The sequence below is a fragment of the Phallusia mammillata genome, chromosome 1 (assembly GCF_965637545.1).
Source record: "Phallusia mammillata chromosome 1, kaPhaMamm4.hap1.1, whole genome shotgun sequence".
NCBI classification, from domain to species: domain Eukaryota; kingdom Metazoa; phylum Chordata; class Ascidiacea; order Phlebobranchia; family Ascidiidae; genus Phallusia; species Phallusia mammillata.
In genome coordinates, this window is record NC_137252.1 from 27302783 (window position 1) to 27323552 (window position 20770).

At 37.8% G+C, this 20770-nt stretch overlaps 3 protein-coding genes across 3 annotated transcripts; 1 reads left to right on the top strand and 2 right to left on the bottom strand.

Moving 5' to 3' along the window:
* The first annotated feature begins 599 nt into the window (after positions 1 to 599).
* Positions 600 to 6987, top strand: LOC145216789 (zinc metalloproteinase nas-15-like). Its single transcript, XM_080084526.1, has 10 exons — positions 600 to 756; positions 895 to 1017; positions 2443 to 2580; positions 2738 to 2890; positions 3384 to 3541; positions 3971 to 4106; positions 4657 to 4814; positions 5130 to 5439; positions 5592 to 5723; positions 6218 to 6987. The coding sequence occupies exons 1-10, from the start codon at positions 750 to 752 to the stop codon at positions 6331 to 6333; spliced, it is 1431 nt and encodes a 476-aa protein (XP_079940652.1). The 5' UTR covers positions 600 to 749; the 3' UTR covers positions 6334 to 6987.
* Positions 6978 to 10775, bottom strand: LOC145216805 (nematocyst expressed protein 6-like). Its single transcript, XM_080084527.1, has 9 exons — positions 10599 to 10775; positions 9955 to 10071; positions 9552 to 9689; positions 8839 to 9012; positions 8434 to 8591; positions 8149 to 8284; positions 7850 to 8007; positions 7476 to 7758; positions 6978 to 7326 (listed from the first exon to the last, which is right to left on the bottom strand). The coding sequence occupies exons 1-9, from the start codon at positions 10618 to 10620 to the stop codon at positions 7202 to 7204; spliced, it is 1311 nt and encodes a 436-aa protein (XP_079940653.1). The 5' UTR covers positions 10621 to 10775; the 3' UTR covers positions 6978 to 7201.
* A 2215-nt stretch (positions 10776 to 12990) lies between these two features.
* LOC145216853 (methyltransferase-like protein 27) lies at positions 12991 to 15710 on the bottom strand. Its single transcript, XM_080084531.1, has 4 exons — positions 15349 to 15710; positions 14665 to 14776; positions 14413 to 14533; positions 12991 to 13750 (listed from the first exon to the last, which is right to left on the bottom strand). Exons 1-4 carry the CDS (start codon positions 15584 to 15586, stop codon positions 13514 to 13516), a joined length of 708 nt encoding a protein of 235 aa, XP_079940657.1. The 5' UTR covers positions 15587 to 15710; the 3' UTR covers positions 12991 to 13513.
* Between the last annotated feature and the right edge of the window lie 5060 nt (positions 15711 to 20770).

The following is a 20770-nucleotide window of genomic DNA, read 5'->3' on the forward strand; positions in this document are numbered from 1 at the left end:
GCACTCTCAAAAAAAGTATAAGAATCATTCAGAAATGGCTCAGTAATATTAAACGTTGCGAGTGAAATGTGCAGGGCAAATTGCAAAATATAAATTACACTTCAAAATTTTGTTGAAAACGTTGTGTCTTGTTCAGCATGCGCTTGATAAGTGTTTCAATTTGTTGTCGACCAAACAGAAAAATGATTTCGTTGTGTGTAAGTACCTAATGGACTTTTTTGCATGCAATAACCAAAACTCATCAATACGTAATAATAACCTCGAAAGCCCACGTGCAACAATTTCCATCCCCATTCACATGACGTATGCAGCCAACCGTGACAACAGCTGAAAGCCACAAAAGTAATAAGCAAGAAAGATGCATCGATCGTAAACCATCACTTCATAAACAACGTCATAAGTGTAATAGGATAATGCATTTATTCACTGATGACGTATTAGTGTTGATAAAACAAAATTATGTTCGCCCGTGGGCACAATATACTTGTAAATAGTACACACGTCAGAAAACTTGAGCAAACGTCACAACAGATATAAACCGCCGTGACCTGCTGTGATTCGCACGCTACAGTCGGCTGTTTTGGCGAGCAATAAAATCATTTGCAACTGTGTGACTATTTAAGCAACCTGATCTTGCCCCTGGACCTACATACTCAATCAGGAAACGTAGAACTAACGATCAGACCTAACTACGGCGAGAAGAGGTCGGTGTGCTGTTTGAGCTCAAACGTTTTCTGCATAACTTGAAAATGACCTGTAAGTTTTTTGTCTGTAAAGTCGGTTATAACTTATTTGCAGTGCTGATACATTATTTGCATGTAAAAACAGCGTCTATTGTGTACTTTGAAGCGTTGATCAACTTGACAGTTAAACTAATCTGCGCGTTAACAACAGATCTTGCTTTTTTGCTTGGACTTCTGCCGTCGGTTATTTCTTTGCCACTTGACATCTGTGAAGACATCAAAAACGGCAATGGATACAAATATGACATAACCGACATCAATAATTGCGCCAGAAGTAAGTATTTTTGCTTCTGTATGTTGTAGGCCAGTGTTTCCCAACCTATGGGTCGCGACCCAAAGTTGGGTCGCCTGAACATTCTGTTGGGTCGCTTGTTTTAGTGACAATAAGAACATCTACTTTTTGATTTCGCCTTGTAGCGTTATTTTTATACATTTCCCAAGGCTTTAAATTGTTGCCCAACAATTTCATCACAACTTGTCGTGATAATGGTTAAAACTGTTTGTGGCGTCATAAAGTGATGTGTTAGCTCACAGTTAAGCGTTGTCTGGCTAATAATTATTCGATTCAGCTCTTAAGTCCTGGTTAAATGGAAATGTTTGGTCGTAAACAACAACACTATTTGTTCTTTATACGGTTATTGATTTGCTAAACTTGCGTAGTAATTTTTAAAAAGCTTTACGAATTTACAGACAAAAATTCAACTAAAATAGCATGTCCATGGGTCGCGAGAAACCACTAAACAAAATTTTGGTAAGTATTTGGGTCGCGTCAAAAAAAGGATGGGAACCACTGTTGTAGGCTATAGGCTAGCCCAGTGCTCTTCAACCGGGTATATTGTATACCCAAGTGTATACCGCATCAAAACTAGGGTATACGACTGAAAAATGGTATACGAAGGGAATACGGCTGCGGTCAGTGTTATTAAAGGTCACGATTTTGTATGAAATGCAGGAAGGCATAGCATCGTCATTCGTGACCTGTGAGACTGACCTGCTTGTGAATATTATTGCGTCGGTTTGGCATTGTTGCGTCAACAATGTGAATTATGAAGCAATAAGCATCTACCTGTTACTTTCTGAGATTTTATTTTTAACATTCCTGGAGTAACCGGTTGCGAAAACGAAATAGGATTTTTCGAACTTTTTGAGATGAAGTCAAATAAACAAAATTAACTGATTTTTTAAATGGTCGAATGGTAAATCCTTCCTAATAGTGCCTGATAGCGAATTTAATTTCTAGCTTGTTCCGTACATTGAGTGGCTTCTGGGCTGATAATATTTTTTCCAGACCCTCAAACTAATTTTACAATCCAAATACGTACCGTGTTTTATTTACATCACGGCCGCCAGTACATGCATTTAAGTTTACATGTTCACGGCGACAAGTTATCTACCCCTGGTCTAGTATAACAATAATTCACGTGACCAGGCGAGTACCGTAACTATTAGTTGACTGTTTTACTTTATGTGCGCAATTAAAAATTACCATGTGTAGGGTATACAAAGTTGCTTGAAAATTGCAAAATAGTATACAACGGGAAAAAAGGTTGAAGAGCGCTGGGCTAGCCTACACGAGAGTTTCGATATTTGCCGATGTGTAGGCTACCATTTGTTTCATCTCCTTAAACTTCGATGTGTCGGCAATCGAATACAAATTAAACGATTCATTTCACACGTAAAAATTAACATTAAAATGAAGGAAAACTATATGACGGGAATGGAGTGGTGATTGAGTGTGAATATATGGATTGCTTGCGCTACAGCCAGTGTCCGTTGGGTCACCAAAGAGATGAAAATGATTGCTTCACGTGCGAGTGCGTCCAGGAGGGAAACGAAGGTACTTTATTATTTTTTTATTAATTTTCCTGATGAAAAATTATGATCTCATATCACCATTATTGCTATTGTTTTGTTACAAGCGTATACGCTTTAGTGGGGAATATGGACTTGGAAATCTTTTTCCACACCAATTGACTTTGTTTGTCTCTAATTAGACTTTTTCCAAAGCGACATCTTCTTGACTGAGGAGTTGCGAAATATATTGTTATCTGACGTTCAAAACGGAGCAGCGAATCGTATTCCCCTCTGGAATAATTTAAAGGAAGGTGACAATTACGTCATTCCGTACGTCGTCTCGAGCAGCATCGGTAAGGAGTATCTAAAAACTAAGTATGACTATAAAATGGCACATATCCTATTGAAAATGGGTTGGCGTATGTTTCGTGTATATGTTGCCTCGTATTATGTTGTAGCTGCAGCGCTTTTAGGCATGATGCTCCCCACTAACGTTTTAATGATGCGATGCTGTTTTCCAACTTTTCCAAATTATTTTAGTCTCATATTGTGTCGTATGTTTTCTTTCACCAAGCGAAATAAACCGGTATCAACTAGGCCTTAATTAGTATGATAAGCTACACACATGCATCGCAGTTCGAATACGTGGCAGTTAGTCGGTCGAAAACGTCGATCTATGGAACAAACATGGTTTTAATTAATAAACGTCTTCATTCGGTTTAACGCCTTCATGGGGCCTGGAGTACTATGATTTATCGATGGTCTGCATGGACGCTTCAGGGCTGATCCCAGTATGAATGTATTCAACTTCGTTGGTTTTAATTCAACGCTGACTTAAATAACCAGATTTTGTGGGACAAACGGCCATCAAAGCAGCTGCGAGAGATTTCGAACGCTACACATGCCTCAGACTCCGACCCCGCCAAAGAGAAAGTGGCTACATACATTTTGTGAATAAAGGCGGCTGCTTCTCTCCAGTGGGAAGGCAAAGGTCCGTACAACAGGTAAACTCCCTTTCATTGACAATTTTTCAATCACATTATGAGTGGGAACCCAATTGTTTTTAATTTGCAACAACATTTACAGTTGAAGCTGTAAATGCTGGAATTTGTATAAATGACACGGTTTCAGACCTATCCCCGATTTCAATAATTTTGATAACCACACAACAAAATGCGGTTAGTTTATATGTTAAAGGCAGTACTTGGTGTACTTTCATGTAGAGAGATCGATAGTGTAAAAAATCATAATTATTTTCGTTCGTTTGTGGGTACCCCACTGTAATAATTTTGTCACAAACTATTTTTCACATGAAGTGAAAGGTCTAGTCCGGTTTTCGGACCCAACAATAATGGTTTTCCAAGTCCAATACCAAAAAAATAATAAAACTTTAAAGGTATAGTCCTATACTTTTGTTTACATTCCCTTTTCAGGTTTCGCTTGGTGGTGGTTGTTGGCAAAAGGGTACCGCCATTCATGAAGTAATGCACTCACTGGGATTCTGGCATGAACAAAGCCGACCTGATCGCGACAACCACGTTCGAATTAACTGGCAAAACATTCAAAGCGGTATGCCGAAGAGCTTAGGCAATATTTTTTTGGGGATTTCCTCTTGTATTTTAACAATTCTCTGTGGGAAATTAAAAAATTAAAAAATATGAAAATAAATAAATAACAATGAAATGTAGTGTACATCTGAGAATTGTTTCTTCTTAGGGCTGTAGCAAACTCTAAACTCGTTTAACACTAATATCGGTGCAAAACAACCAATTACATAACTGTTTAAAGACGACAGGATCACTTCTGTATAACAACCATGTTTGGCAGTAAAGTCGTCGTTTGAAGAGTTAACTCTTGTCATTTCTTACTCCTGTAATAAAATTAACATCTAATGATTTAATGATTGCTATTCAACTTTTTGCTTCTTTTGCTATTGAACTTTAAACTATAGTAAAAATTTACGATCATTTTAAGAATGAAAAACAATTGCTTACGACAACAAGCTAACGGTTTGAAATGATGCAAACAATCTAAATGCGTCCACAAGTTGTCAAAACATTGTGCCCGCAAGGGCTTTTCAGCTGTTAAAATTTTACGTTTACTTTCAATAATTATAAAGGTATGGCTTACAACTTTAAAAAGATGACGTCAAGTCAAGTGAACTCTTTTGGCTCAAGCTACGATATTGGATCAGTGATGCATTATGGAAGCTTGGCTTTTTCGAGCAACGGCAGACCAACAATTACTGACAAGAACGGATACAAATTGCGAACACAGGTATCCCAACATCCAAATTTATATCATTTTGTACTTTGGACCCCTTTGTGCTAACATGTACAACCACAACTCAGAGATTTTTTTGATTTTTAAGCTTATTCTCATTTACTTTTACACAGAATTGCATGGGAAATTAAAGTAAAAAACATGAAATAGTTACATAATAACATTAAGTATGGTTGTCACTGTAAATTCATAATGAAAATCGATTTGAAACTTTCACATGAAAACTGATGAGGGCATGTAATGTGTGTTATAGTTAAAAAGTATAGGAATTGTTAGGACTGTAGAAAATAAACATAACATATATTTCAGCGCAGTGGAATGTCCGCCAAAGACAAAATGCAAATAAATAAAATGTACCAGTGCAAAAACGTAGGAACCGGTACTGGAACCGGTACTGGGACCGGCACTGGAACCGGTACTGGAACCGGCACTGGAACCGGCACTGGAACCGGCACTGGAACCGGGACTGGAACTGGAACCGGAACCGGAACAGGGAACAAAAAGTGCACTTCTTCTGACAAGCATAGCAGCTGTAAATACTGGGCTAAAACCGGGGAGTGCAAAAAGAATCCAAAATACATGTTGCCAAATTGTTGTGTCAGTTGTCGAAGTACAACAGGTTAGATTTTCTGAATTATTAACTTTTATAAAACGCAAAATAACCTACCATCATTTTGTGGCTGTTATTTTGCAATAATGTACAATTTTATTTTATTTTTTGTACCGAAAGCTACGAAACCTATGCTTCAGTTAATGCATGCCTTATTTTAGGAACTGGAACCGGAACTGTACTGTGTTCAGACAGAAATCAAAGCTGTAAAGGGTGGGCCAGTAGAGGAGAATGCAGTAAAAATCCCAATTACATGTTGCCAAACTGCTGTGCAAGCTGTCGTCGCACCCCAGGTACGATATGACGCGATAATTGTTCAAATAAGGAATAATTTTGTTCGAAAACCGACTCAAAATATTAAAGTGAGATCCTGTTATCGACTGTTCGTTTGCTTTTTCTTGGGAAAAACAAAACCCAAAACGGCTCACAATGAGTACGCCGTCGAGCTGTCTGCTTTTTTATGAATTGATAAAATTGATGACTTAGTTCACCGAGCTCGACTCTGCAGAGTCTGACATGTCAGATTGGTAAATGGCCCTTTCCCCCCTAAAAGCAGTTGAGACTCTTGACTACTGCGATATCTAAAATTTTCAGTATTGAAACCTTCTAATAAATAACAACCCTGTAAAATGTCTCCGTTTTGTGTGAAAATAAATATAATTATAAATTCTTCAAGTTTCAATTACGAGTATAAATTCTTCACGACTAAACAAAGCATTCATGACAGAGTATATGTTTCTGTTGTTGCATATGTCTTTCTTAAGTTTAACATCTTTCTTTTGTGCAGCTTGCGCTGACACGAATGAAGCTTGCAGCGCCTGGGCAGGGCGAGGCTACTGCTGGTATCCACAATACAAAGTGTACATGCGGAGAACGTGCAAAAAGAGCTGTCGACAATGTTAAACGGATCAGTGTACATATACACAGTTTGAAAAAAACCTGTCAACGCTATTTTGCCGCTTTGATAATCCACGCGGTTAACATGTAGAGTACATTTTTGTTGGTTTGTTTGGTTCTATTAAAGCGCTTAAAAGTGGAATTTTTTTTCTCCAATAAAATTTCATGCACATTGACAAGCAAATAAGGTAGTTTTAAAGTGTATAAACTTGTCAAAAAACTCTGACCTGTATGTGTATTTCTTTTCCAAATCGATACGTTGTAAGCATTTTCCACTTATTTATATGGTTTCATATAGTAAACAAGCTGCATGGGCACTATATAGTTCGTACACGCCGAGAAACGTGCTATATTTTCCACAATGATTACTAACAAAACACTCTAATCATAAGCACTACAAATCATGCTCGTTTGACACTGGTGCTAATTAATTGCTCAAATTCGAGACATTTGTGCGTTATAAGGTTCAAAATTATCTAAAAACGATCTAAAACCTAGTCTAAAACCCTAAGCCAAACAAAATCAACCAGTATACACAATATTTGCACATAAATGTTGGGTGTAAATTGAATCCTCACTTTTGCATGGTACCTTTTCTATTGGTTCTCAACCTTATCGAAGTAGGGAATCTGGTGTAGAACAAACTGATGTGGAAACCTTTTCGTTTATTTGCAGTTTATTGTTTATACATAAGTGCAGTAAAATCAACGTAGGCTGCAATTCATACATTTCTCACGAGCAGCAAATTAAAGTTAGTCAAAAACATTTAGCAAATTATATTTTAAATCATCGCTTAAAAAGAGCATTTTTTACATGATCGATATAATGTGAAACATGACTAACAACTCCCTGGCTCCCATTTGCCACAAGGACTTCAGTTACAAAAGTTGCAGCTGCGTGGGCAGTTCTTTTTCATGTAGGTAGTGTAAGCCATTGAAGTACAATATCCCGCACGCGCCCAATAGCTGCAGTATCCTTCCTTGTCTGCACAACTTGAAACTAAACAATAAAACAAAATTAAGAAAGGTATAGGACCCAGACAAGTTTTTCAGATGAAAAAATACCTGGGTTTGTTCAAAGTATGTGATTTTATGTCAAACTAGTGATAATACATTACTCGTTTACATTGAAAATATGCATGCACTTACTTGGTGTTTTACAGCTCAAACAACAGCTGGTTAACATGTACTTGGGATTTTTCTGGCATTCCCCTGTGCGTGCCCAGCTAGCACAGTATTGGTTAACATCACGACACTGTCCAGTGCCGGTTCCAGTACCGGTTCCAGTTCCAGTACCGGTTCCAGTTCCAGTACCGGTTCCAGTTCCAGTACCGGTTCCAGTTCCGGTTCCAGTACCGGTTCCAGTTCCGGTAGCAGGACAGCTGTACATCGCTTTCAATTGTTTGATGTCGCTTGCTGCAAACCCGCGTCTCTGCAGATAAAACAATGAAAGTAATATTCGGCTGAAATGCAAGGTGTTTTAGTTAATTTTGGAATCTTATTTATTCTAGAATGTTCCATACCTGTGTGGCAAGAGGTTGTCCCCGGCGGTCTGTGATCGTTGCCTGGCGGTTGGCCGAAAACGCATAACTCCCATAATGCATCACCGATCCTATGTCATAAGCCACACCACGTGAGTCGATCTGACTGGTCGTCATTTTGTTAAAGTTATAGGACATTCCTGAAAACATGTCACATAAAGTATTTACGAAGCATTGTTACACTTTTAAACGTAGGTTTTCACAATCTTCTAAAATGTCCTACTTCTCAAAAAAACATAAGTTCAAATTTTCTGAATTCAATGATCATTGTGCAAACTAACCTTGCTGAATATTGTTCCAGTGAATTTGAACGTAGCTGTCTCTATCAGGTCTACTTTGCTCATGCCAAAATCCAAGTGAATGCAAAACTTCGTGAATCACGGTACCTTTTTGCCAGCACCCTGAACCGAGTGATACCTGTACAATGCCAAAATATCTTTTAATTCCTGTTAAACGAAAATATGTGTCACAATTACACTAAATGTTGCGCAAAACAATTTCTGGTCTTTAAAGCAGGTAATCATCTTTACTTGTCTGTCATACATAAAGAAAAAATGAAATCTGACCTGTTGTCGTTGACTTTGCCGCCCAACAGGGGAATAGCATCCCCCGCCGTTTATAAACTGTATGTAGTACTGTTGATTAGTCCTTGGTTGAAGCCTTAGGCAGGTTTCCCTTGCGAAGTCAGTAGCGGCTTCCTGTATGGCTCTGCGTCCTAGTGAACCTGTAAGATTTGTCAACATGAACAATTAGTCTGTTGTAGAGCCGGTTTGTTTGACGTTTCTTTACAGGTAGCTTAGATCTTGGTGAAATCAGCAGTTGGCCTACTTAAAACGATCTATTAACTTGTAAAACATTTTTCTATTATATGCGTTAACTTACTAACTGTTGTTTTTAAATTGCAAGGTGCAACAAAATTTGACTCAGGTGTTTTTGCATTCCTAAACTTTTTTTTATTGAAGAATTTTTACCTATTCCACTTGTGATGACGTAAGGTATGACATAGTTATTGTTGCTGTCTCGGTAAAGATTCCACAATGGAATACGATTGGCTGCAGCACGTTGTAAGCCTCGGCCAATTGTGCTGTGTGGGTCGAGGAAGTCCTTCAAGGCGGGTGTAAGCACTATGTCGCTTTCAAGAAATTCTGCAATACCATGGTAAGAAGTAGAAAGCAAGTATATTGTAATTGTGGTTCGACTGGACAGCCAAACGCTTTATTGATTTATTCCATGTCTGCATAAATAAAAAAGCATGGATTTCGCCTTACAACTTGGTAAAAGTCTTTTTTGATAATATATTCCTTTGATAGTTGAGAGACGAAACCACAATGATGAGGGACGAAACTACACTAAATTAAAGTTTATCAATGTACAACTTTGAAAATTTGGGAGGGGCCATGGTCCCTTTGGCCCCTCCCTGGCTACGCCACTGTAAACCGCCTCCATCGAAATCATTTTATAGTGCTGCTCAGAGTTGTAAACGGGCCGGAAATTTGAGCCCGAACTCGTCCCGAACCCAAACGTATATAAGCCCGAAATCCGGTCTGAAACCGAATCGTTTTTGAGAAGCCCCTTTAAACCCGAAAATTTATTGAAGTGTTAAACTATTTTGTCAGCTTAGAATAATCTTGGTTTTGAACAGCGAGTGTGTATACATTGTCAGTGATTTAAATTGCCTTCATACCTTCCTCTCCCTCAACAACACAATCACACGTAAAGCAGCCTGTGTCGTCCTTGTGGTGTCCAAACCTGCAAGCGCTTTGCACCAGACAATCTAAGTGTGGACAATCATTCGCAGTTCCCCCGTCGGTCAGGCTGGATGCTGCAAGCGGACATAAACTTATTGGTCAATAGGCGCCTATGTTGTCTCGCAAATTACAAATTTTGACTTGCGTCTTCGTTTGCGTAACCAAGGTTTAGCATACATTTAGTCACAAAAATTACAGAATTATTGTTAAATTTGTGCTCTATCGTGGATTCAGAGCCGGCTTTGTGGAAACAACATTCTTTTTAATTTGTTAGAAATGACAATAGGTTCGTTTCAAACAAAACCTTGTTTCATTTATTTGACAGCGCCAGTTTCTTACCTCTTGCGCATTCATTGATTTCCGTTATTTCGTACTTGTCCCCATTTCCATTTAGTATGTCTTGGCACTTGTCAATTTGAGCCTTTGCAGAAACCACCGCCAACAAAATAACCAACGCTGTAACAAAATAACCAACTCTGTAACAAAATATTAAACGCTGTAACAAAAATACCATTTATAGGTCCAAGGTTTTAGTAATAGCAAAAAAACAAAAACCATTTAGAGTGTGCGCGTATAGGGAATACTTGGATCCATACAATTATATTTGAAAAATGCACACTGAAAGCACATTGGTAGGGATATGTGTTTTTTAGTTATTTATGGGAATAATACTTTTTTGCCTTTATTATCCGCTTTGTGGTACAATTTGAAGAAATATGGAGACCGTTAATGTTAAAGAAACTATAAGTTATGCAACAACAATTACCAAAACCTATTTTGCAGATCGTATCGGCAAACTACATGCGGATAAAATATTTGCATTGATTAGCAATGGTGTAGGCTACTTACTTAAACGTAATTTCAAATTGCTCTTCTTCATAAAACATTATGTTTATCAGCGGCCTAGGTTTAAGGTATGTAGAAAAAGGCACAACAAAATTATTCCTAGAACAGCAATATTTCATTCTAAAAAAATAACGTACCTGTTTCTTTGATTCTTATCATGGTCTTCGTAAATGTAGTCAAAAATGCAACTTATTGAAAGGGTCAGTCAGTAAGCTGCATTGAATTTCTTGCCTTAGCACTCTGCTATTTATCTCATTCGCCGTGTGCAAAAAATATTACATAATCAAACGCCGGCTTCTGTTTATTTTTACTTTCAAATGATATAAAATCATTCGAGTGCGCTGACGCATTGATCACAACTTAGAATAAAGGTCTGTGAGGGGTCAAGCAGTCTGACACTCAAGGAAGTTTTTCGCTGAGTGACGTAGTTGTATAGGGTGATCGGGGGCACGAAAGTGACGAGTAAAATTTTCAAAAAACGCTTTTAAAGTGGTCGAGTATTGCTGTTTATTGTAGTTGCTAGCCTCGTTTGACCCCGCACCCAAAATCAGGAATAAAATGTGAAGGCTCAGTTCCATCAAAGAAAATTGCACCAAATTATCAGTTCTCATTAAGTAAATACGATAACACTTTAACAATGCTGTATCAATAGTAGAAACCTGTTATTTCTAGCTATGTTTAAATAGTAAGTAGACTACTCCACAAGTTAATTAAGTTACAACTCCTATCAGTTTTTAGTGCTAAAATATGCTAAAGGTCGTACAAAACGTCACAGGATTTTCTTTGTAGTTTGTTCACCAAGTTAGGATTGTTTTACGTCAACTGTGAGGCCTGAAATAAACAAACACTTTGCGGTTGATTCATACATAGTCCAGCGTGTTTCCTTGTGATGCCAATTAAGGTAGCGCGTATCTTGCTTTCTATTCCAGGATGTCATAAGACCCTGAAATCGTGCAGTGCATGTTGATTGTAATGTTAGTCAGAGGTAGACAATACATTGCCGGTTATATTGGTACTTCCCACATAAACCACCTTTGTGATTTGTGTTTGTTTACTTATTTGCGCCAACATATCTATTTTCAATAAAAATAATACTTCTTTAATCGCTAAAGATAATAAATTCGGAATGGCTCAAATCGGTTAGCCGGAAATGGTAACATTTAAAGGTACTAAATACGGAAATGTTGACAATGCTTAAGTAATTAAATTATATATATTTTAAAATCATGACATTATTTTCTCTTGTCTGCGATTTTTATGGTTTTCAGGTAACATTTCACGCTTCATTGATTATAAGCTTTGTTTTGTAGAGGGACAGTTTAAAAACAAATACAACTGTGTGGGTTCTGGGTTGGGTGGTTTTGTTTGTTGTTGTCTGTCAGGTCTTATATTGATTGCTTTGAACCGTTGGTTGGGAAAATTATTACACTTTGCAACTAAATGAGATGTATTATAACACTTACAGAGTGTATGCTGGTTTCGACACTGACTATGTGTAAAAGGTCTCATGTTATCCAGTCAACTATATTCTGTCATAACTGGTTAAAACAAATGACTTTTTGTCTTTGGTTTGTATTGAATCACTAGTTGGATTTTAGGTTTTTTATTATACTTTACACAACAAACCATTGGTATAGTTGCCGAATAACTGTCTCTACCGATTTGAACGCTGCTGCTTTGCACACCTTCTAATTACTCTAAACCTTTTGAAGCTTGACTTGCCTGAAATAATTGTTTTGCTGCAAGCAACACGCTTAATGATTGTTGCCCTAAAGACATTTTGCACATTCAACTGTGTTCAAGTTAACCAGTTAAGTTGTTTGGTTGTTTAGAGATGACCCTGTGTAACGTAACCATGTGGAAAACAGTTATTCTTGTCCTGATGGAAATCGGTTACCAGCACATGTCTAAAAAGTGCGTTCAGACACATGCATATTTTATCAACTACTGACTGGCAAGGTAAGGCCTATCCGTTTAAAGCTTATGTTTTTAAGTTTTAATTGCAAGAAACTGTCTTTGTCATACAAGAATGTTAAGTGTTTCTGTGTGCAAGGTTAATGTAAAACAGAGCTTACGTTTAGTGAGCGACGTTAAAGATAACATACTGACATTTAACCTGAATATTAGTCAAGTAACTTATTAAATGTTGTCACATTTTGGGTAGAACTACTAACACTGAACTTTGGCTTGCGGCCGGTTTGGTAAGTGGCGCAATGGAGCATAGGCGTTTATGGTGCTCACTCAGCAATCATACTTACCATAAACCCAAATTGCGGAGTCAGCACCATAAACGCCTATGCTTCGTTGCGCCACCTACCAGAAATTCCCAGACCGGGCGCAAGCCAAAGTTCAGTGTTAGTAGCTCTACCCACATTTTGACCTTAGATATATGCACTAGATGTCGCTGTTCAGCAACAACGACTCGATGACCAAAGCCGTTTTACCACTTTTTTGTCCAACTTCTTTTTTGATTGCCAATCTACTTGAAAGTGTCACGATAGTTTTTCCATGCCGCATAAAGTAAGAACGTTTCAGCAAGCAATAAACGCGTTTATTAAAGGAAATTTTCAAACATAACTTTAAGGCCAAAGATAGCAGTAACATAATACCAAAGCATCGGTCACCAAAGCAGTTCATTGTAAGGTAATTGATAAAATGTTTTGCCATCCACCTTGCTTTAGCCACAAATAACCCTGCCCACCACCTAATTATGCCACCTTCACGTTTTAAGCATATAAACATCGTGATATTGGATACTGTCCACAATATTGAAGCAACCGGAAAGTTCTTGGACGAAAAACAACTTTAAAGAAAAAAGTTCAATCGAAAAGTACGTTCTGTAATTGCTATTTTGACATTGCTTGTAATACTTAACCATGAGGCGAAAAAATTTACAGCAAACAACAAAGCCTGTATAAGACGTTGGGCCGAGGTCTACCTATTTTATAAGCGTTAGTGGTGCATTTATGTGCAAATAAAGCAAAGCGCTAATTAATAGTATGAAACTTTTTCTTGAACGTGATGGCTGTACCAATATCTATTACGCCTGTCACTAGAGTTTACGGTAGCAATAAACCAACGAATACATTGGTGACTTTTTCTGTGAAGGCCCAGAGGCCAGATCAATGCCATATTGTTCGGTTGAAAAGCATTTCACTTTTTCCCATGTACCGTCTCCTTCCAAGTACTGCACGATGGAGTTCAAGGTTTCAATATACTTCTGGTTGGTTAGGTTGTTCCTTACTGTGAAAACGATCAGGCCTCCCGACTTGGTCACACGGGCAAATTCCTTCAAATATAAAATTGGTTAGAAAATGTTTGTGTGAATGCTGGAATGTGGTTGAGAGTAATGGGCGCCATCGCCGAAAGGAAATAATGCTTTAACCGAAAACATGTAGATAAAGTCCTAATTCCGTCTGCTCAGTGGTTTTCAGCGGTGTATATTTTCTCATTGAAACTTGTAGCACAAAAGATCGCTCGTTAAAATAAGTTTCGTGAATCGTATTTTACAAGATCCTCATTTAGACTATGGTTTTCTTTAATTGTGAACTATACCAAGGTTAAAATTTTTCGTTGATTTGCACCTTCGTTAAACAAAAAGTCCTAAATTCAACGCTACATTATGAGATATGTTCGTTGTTGCAGTAATTTTTAACCAAAATAGTTATAGGCGATCCATAACAAACAAATAAAAAATAAACTAAGAACCACCGCAGGCAAGTTATGAAGCTCGCGTATTTTGTTTTGTGTGTGCGTTTCAAGTTTTCAGACTGGCATAGCAATACATGTGTGTCGTTGAGCCATTCCGATAAGGATGTCAGCAGCATATGGCGTTTGTTCATAACTTGTCACACAAAGCGAAATACGTTTGTGTTGTGGTAGTGATCGGTCTCACCAACCCCGTATTAAGTCATGCATTTTGTGAACAGTGTCAGTGCAGTGTGAATTTACCGTAAGCAATTCCGGTTTAACGTGACCCTGCGAGAGTGCAGCGATGCATGTCAATACGTCATAATGCTCGTTGGGAACCGGCATAGGCGTATCGGGTGCGAGAAAAACCTTGTTAAGTTTCCTGTAAAGTTTGGGTAAAAAACAGCATCAAGTAAATTATAGTAATTTTGTTCCTTTGCGGCGTGCCACAACCAATTTTTAAGAAAATTAAACATGCTTGTTATGCATAGTTTTACAACCAACATTTTTTACCTGTAGATGCATTTCGCTTGCGCTTTGTTCATCATTTCCTGACTTCCGTCAACTCCATCGATGAATCCATTGAAACCGGCACGACGCAGACTCTCTCCCATCAATCCGGTGCCTGGGAAAAGCATAGTTGTTAAAGGTACAAAAACACTGGGCGTACCAGAGTTGTAAGTTTCTCCAAAAAATGGGCCTGACTTCACACTCCGTGTCAGCATTTTTGTGCAAAAAATTAACTAGATAAGTAACTAGTTTATGAACCTGACCTAGTATCAAACAGCCCTAAAACGCCTTGTTTAAGATCGATTGTTTGTGCTTTCGGGTTCGGGCCGGGTTCAGGCTCCAATTCCAGGCGCGTTTACAACTGTTGGGAATACGCATCAGAAATATAGTAGTTTTAAACCGGAGAGATAACCCCAGTTTTATATGTCAATTGTTATCACTCCTTGGTTTTCAATGGTTTTCAAACAATTGGAAGGGCATGTTTGGAATTGATTTAAATCATGTTGGGTAAAATATTACTATCGAAACATGTGATGTCATGGTGATTTCGTCTAACTGTAAAGTCTTGACTCAAAAAACTGAAACGCAGGCCTGACTTATTGGTATAATGTTTACGAACTTGTCGAATCGAGTTAGTTGGGTGCTCTGCGTTTCGTGTTAAGCACGCTGTTTAACAGAAATACCTACCAGCCGCCACGTCGAGAAGTGCCACAGTTTCACTTTCAAACACTGATTTGGGCATGTTCTCTTTTAGAAGTTGGGTGACGGCGTTGGGTAGGCTGAACTTAAGGGTCGAGCAATCCCTCTCGTAAATCTTAGCGTACTCGTCATAATTGGTCACCACTGCGCATGCGTCGTCTACTGTGACGTGCTCGTTGTACATACGGTTCCAGCTTGTGATGTATTCTTGACAGTCGACGTCCATTGCACGATTTTTTGTAGTATACTAAGGATGCGCGTTAACTATATGGTGACTGTGTGAAATAATAGCAAAGTTTGTAAAATGAGGCAAAAAATGAAAATTCAAGTTTTAAAAAATCATTACAACATTAAATGTTAACAAAAATGTATTTTGTAATACATCAACGTTCTCGCTAAAGAAAGTTTACTTTTTACAGTAAGGTTTGAATTTTGTCCTAAACAAGTTTAATCTTTAGTCTAAATAACAATTCACACTTAATGCTGTGTACAAACTGCAAATCGAACATTCTGTCAGTCAATATAAATTTTAACTGGCTTTTTGCTTTACTTTCACTGACTGACAGCACTTATTCTGTACAGTCAAAATCACGTTTTCACGCTGCGCCCACTTCTTTTGTGTGTCAAGAACTGATTGCTAGACAATCAAACCGGACCAACAACTTAATCGCTTGTAATTAGCTTTCGTATTTCCAGTTTTGATCTGATTTTCTTAACCCTGATCATGATGCTCAATATGGCGCAGCACTTTGTTATAACAATGGTGTTTACCGTGACTCGCAAAAGAGAAAAGTCCGGTTACAATGACTTAACTTTTTTTTCGCCAACCCGAAGCTGTTCTTTTTGTTGTGACGTTTGCTTCGTCATTGCTGCGGAAAAAAAAACAATTACTTCCTTGGTTCCGCGATTCGCCTTGAGCCCTCCCAGGTGGAAAATTATCCCCTTGTCATGTTTGAGATATCAACGAACTTGTTTTGTTTCACACTTGCATTACTTTCGTACTCCCGGGATTTATCTTTGTGTTATGACACGAAAGGTAACACTTTCAAGGAAAATTTCAAGTATGATTTTTATTGATGATCCAGGTTTGAACATCCTGAACGAATCGCTAGAAACCCATGCATAAATTAGGATAAACCGTAGATTAATCATCCTAAATATTGACGTTTCATGGCTGTACTAGCTCACATCAACAAAAAGTAGATATTTGGTCATTTTACCATTTATTATACGACGGCAACGGCTTTTCTGTAAACTACATACAGTATAAGTCATTAGTGAAACACATTAATTGCGAAACATTCAATGGTCGTACTCAATCGGTGTAAGCAATGGCGAAAACAGCTTCAGTAATTGAACATGGAATGAAACGGTTTTCTAAACAAGTAAACAAAACACATTAAACTGCGCTAACGCATAAGAAATGCCAATCACCCACTCACCAACTATTTTGCCTTCGGGTCAAAAAGTGCGGCACACGTTGTAGTTGCAAGTCCATCAAAAGATGCAACAGTCAAGCACAGCTGAAAAGTACATTTTGCCACCAGTCACATGTGTATAAATCAAATATTTTTTCGTCATAAGTAGGAATAAAACACTTACCCGCAATTACAGGAAACACTGCTTTCTTGCAGAAGGTCAGTCGACACAACAACACTTAATTTGAGCCATATCTGTCACTAAAAATACAGCTCTACGAATTTAACTAAACCAACAGTAAAGACACCTTAATCTGCCACGTTTTACAGCAAATGAACCAATCATTATAACTTGTAAACAACAACCTTCCAATTTCACTGTTACGTGTATATTATGAATTGTTTCGTCACAGAAGAGGTTATAATGTAATAAAGGAAGTGATGCAAAACTTAATTTGGCGATGTGGTAACACCGTTATTTGAATAGCGTTGCGTTTTAAGCACGCGCTCCCTTGTAGATTAATACTTTAATACTTCCACGACCAACGGCAAACAAATTTTAACTGAGCGAATAAATCAGTTTTCGCTGCAACAATTTTACCAGGAACGAAACAACAATTGGCCAAATAGCACAAGTGGTTTACACTCATTTTCTGGATTCGATCACAATATTCGCCTGATACACAATCCAGCCTTGGGACGCCAGCTTACAGTGCAAACCACACATTTAATTTAAATGTTACTTTTCAAAAAGTCTTTAAAATATCCGAGGTTTATACTCATTTTCTTATTATATGTTTAGGCTACAATTATCAATGTTGTTCGGTAATGGTTCTAACTGTCCGAGCAAAACTCAAGGGTGATTTACGCGTAGTTTTCATTGAAAATCTAGTTCTCAAAAAATACTTGATTTGCTACCTATAATCCAAGCATATAATCGCGAATTTTCTATGAAACATCGGCGAAAAAGCCAAAACTCGATATCCAAACATAACCCGAAGATAACACAGACACTATCAAACTTGACACGGGGATAACACATTGAAAAAGTTTACCTGGGCTATCACGTTTGGCAACGAAACATCTAATTAATTGGGAAAATAGTCATTAGGCTAATAAATTGCCTCAAGCACAGTACATCAAGTCATTCTTGTAGGATATGTTGTTCAAACCTGGCATTCATCTCGCTATTGTTGGACTTTGCAAAAATATGAATTCATTGCAAAACTTACTACACTTAAACCTTAATATAAACCTTAACTAAATCATACTGATTTCACAAGCCTAGCACTTGTTTCAAAACCTGCAATGGAAATTTCGCAAAAGCTTGTCAATAGAATCGCTAATGCAACAAATGCCTGTCCAACACAAAAAGCCTCTAAAACAACATCTCCGGGCAGTTGTTCAAAACTCTTGAAAACTTCACTGTACTAACACGTTAACGCTAAGAGAGCGATTTGCAACTAAAGATCGTGCAACAAGTCACATTTATGATTTTCTAGAAGCTTCTTATCATAAATCGAACCCCTATACTTGAAAAATTAACTAAAGTCTACATTCATTAAAGGAATTTTCCTAAAATGGCAGCGCATGTACAGCAAGTAAAACCGTTTTAGCTATTTTGCGAACGTATTCAGTACAACCTCTTGCGCGGCCCTTTGTAGGCAAACGACGCATAGCTTTTTTCGTCACGATCCACGCGCCCGTCTGACTGAACGAAAATTAACACCTGCTGTTATTTTGGCCGAGTCGATCTACCCTAAAGTGTTGAATTCTCTTTTAGCTGCCAGACCGGATTAAACTGGATTAAACCGCATCGATCATGTACTTTTTCATGCGATTTCGAGAAACAGAGACCCAATTGTGGCACTTGTGCAAACATTGCCAACCGCAGGCGTTGTATCCACACTACAGCCTATAAGCCGAAGTTAGCCTATAAAGAGGTAAGAGGGCAAGTTGATAAACTTTTGTTTCGCTGCAAGGCGCAAGTCAGGGATGCTATTTGTTATGGCGGATTACATATATTTTCTATTATTGAAAAACCCGTATAAAAATCATTTTACTGCTCGGGCATCACTGCAAAATGCATTTGGTTCATTACTGTGCCTTTTCCATTCCTGATTTACCTCCGCAAACATTAAATCCTCGTAACATTTAAAGTTCCTGCTAAAACAGATTCTATAAATTGCTCCGACTGACTGAATAAACTTGTCCCAACGTTTACGTTCTCACTCAGTCTTAACCTTTTTATCCGTTTCCTTTACGAGCCTGGGTCAAATTCAAGTTTATAGTGTGACGATGTGTGCCTCATTTGGCCCAATATCGTTCAGTCTTTTTTATGGTCACATGAGATTTCACCCCAGGCTATGCAAAGATAAGTTCAAATATCCACGGAAAGTTTAAATATTTGATTTGTCAACACGCCTCCAGAATTTGCAATTCGTACTTGCGATAAAAACCTTGCTCGGCGCAAAGCACACTAAAGAGAGCTAGTCAAACTATATTTGGCTAAAACTGCTAGATCAGCACATAAAGAATAATACAACGTAGCAACGGCCTAAACCACGTAACTATATTGAATCACATTGAGAAAGTTGTTGGCGTTGCCAAAACTGGGCTCATTTTAACATTTTTTATGTAAGATAGTGGGGTATATATTTGTTGATTTATTTGCTCCTGACTTATGCGCAACAAAGGTTAATACTACGTGTGTCGAAGAGAGTGCTATAGTTGCTCATACGGCAATCGATAAAATTTGACAACCCTGTTTTGTGTACAGTCCGTAAGTTTGTCTACATTTCATTTGAAAACAAACAAGTCAACAAGAATGAAAGCAAACACACAAAAACGTTACATGTTTTTGCATACAAGACAAGATAAATATAACTTGTACAGCGGACTTTAGGCTGGGACCGGGTTTACTATTCCATGCGTTTGAGCCTATATCCTGACCGTGAAAATTCGTCTCATTTACTCAATTGTTATAAACGGTTACTCAGGAAAGTTTTGTTCTGGCAATCAAAGAAAAAGAAAATTTACTAATGTTCTTGTAAGAATACACACTATACAGCAAAGCAACTTATAAACATGTCACTAAACTACCGCAGCTAGACTGTTTATGCCTTAACTTTAAGTGTTACTGATTTGCCATTAAACAACACAACTTATTGTTGAAACAAATGTGTTTTGTTTCAACATGAGAGCCTGTCTTTACTACACGTTAACTACCAGCTACTGACATTCTAACTCGTAGGTGACGATAAACAAAACTTGGTTCTAACACGTGTAACGTTTCTAGTTAGCCTATTAAGATCTCAATATCTATCTCAATTCTAAACTAGCGTCACAAACTAAAATATGATTTATATTAACAAAGATTAAGTCTTTTGATTTATACTCAGTCAAGTGTGAATTCACTCTAACGATTATAGATCTTTGTGTGCTAATTTCAGTTTAAATGAGAGTTAAACTATTTAGCAGGGCTTTACCTCTAAATGCATATAACCTTTTACACATCAACATCTAATTTTAATACATAAGATACGATATAACACACAGGGCAAAAATGGCAAGTTATCTGATTACATACATAATGTGACAACAGTCCAAAATATTAACAACACATCAAAGATTATGCAAATACAGGGCTTTAACAAAGGATTAGTGATCTGTTAGTCTATATTACAGTTATTTTTTGTTTTCACGGGGTTCGAACCCAGGACACTCCCGGGGACGAATCCCGATCAAGGTTTTCTTTTTGTCTTTATGTGGGTCAGGCGCGCCAGACCATTCGGCCAAGTTCCTGCCCCAGTTCTAATACAACCAGTCTTAAGCCTAAACATAAAACATCTGCCCCCACGCAGCCAGGGCGAGGTGTTCATATCATCTCGCTGGCTGGCGTGGTTGGTTTCTTTGAAACACACTAAAAAGCGAATAAAAATGCGCATAAAACGTTACGAGAGTTACGAGAAAATATGCGTTAGTTATCCGTT

Excerpts from the sequence above, each read along its gene's own strand:
- LOC145216789 (XM_080084526.1), top strand. Across the intron at positions 5,440-5,591 it reads CAGTTGTCGAAGTACAACAG|GAACTGGAACCGGAACTGTA; the intron begins GTTAGATTTTCT and ends GCCTTATTTTAG. Across the intron at positions 5,724-6,217 it reads AAGCTGTCGTCGCACCCCAG|CTTGCGCTGACACGAATGAA; the intron begins GTACGATATGAC and ends TCTTTTGTGCAG.
- LOC145216805 (XM_080084527.1), bottom strand. The coding sequence starts at position 10,620 with ATGATAAGAATCAAAGAAACAG. Across the intron at positions 10,072-10,598 it reads GATAAGAATCAAAGAAACAG|CGTTGGTTATTTTGTTGGCG; the intron begins GTACGTTATTTT and ends ATTTTGTTACAG. Across the intron at positions 8,285-8,433 it reads GGCAAAGTCAACGACAACAG|GTATCACTCGGTTCAGGGTG; the intron begins GTCAGATTTCAT and ends GGCATTGTACAG.
- LOC145216853 (XM_080084531.1), bottom strand. The coding sequence starts at position 15,586 with ATGGACGTCGACTGTCAAGAATACATCACAAGCTGGAACCGTATGTAC. Across the intron at positions 14,777-15,348 it reads ACTTCTCGACGTGGCGGCTG|GCACCGGATTGATGGGAGAG; the intron begins GTAGGTATTTCT and ends TGCTTTTCCCAG. Across the intron at positions 14,534-14,664 it reads CAAGCGAAATGCATCTACAG|GAAACTTAACAAGGTTTTTC; the intron begins GTAAAAAATGTT and ends CAAACTTTACAG.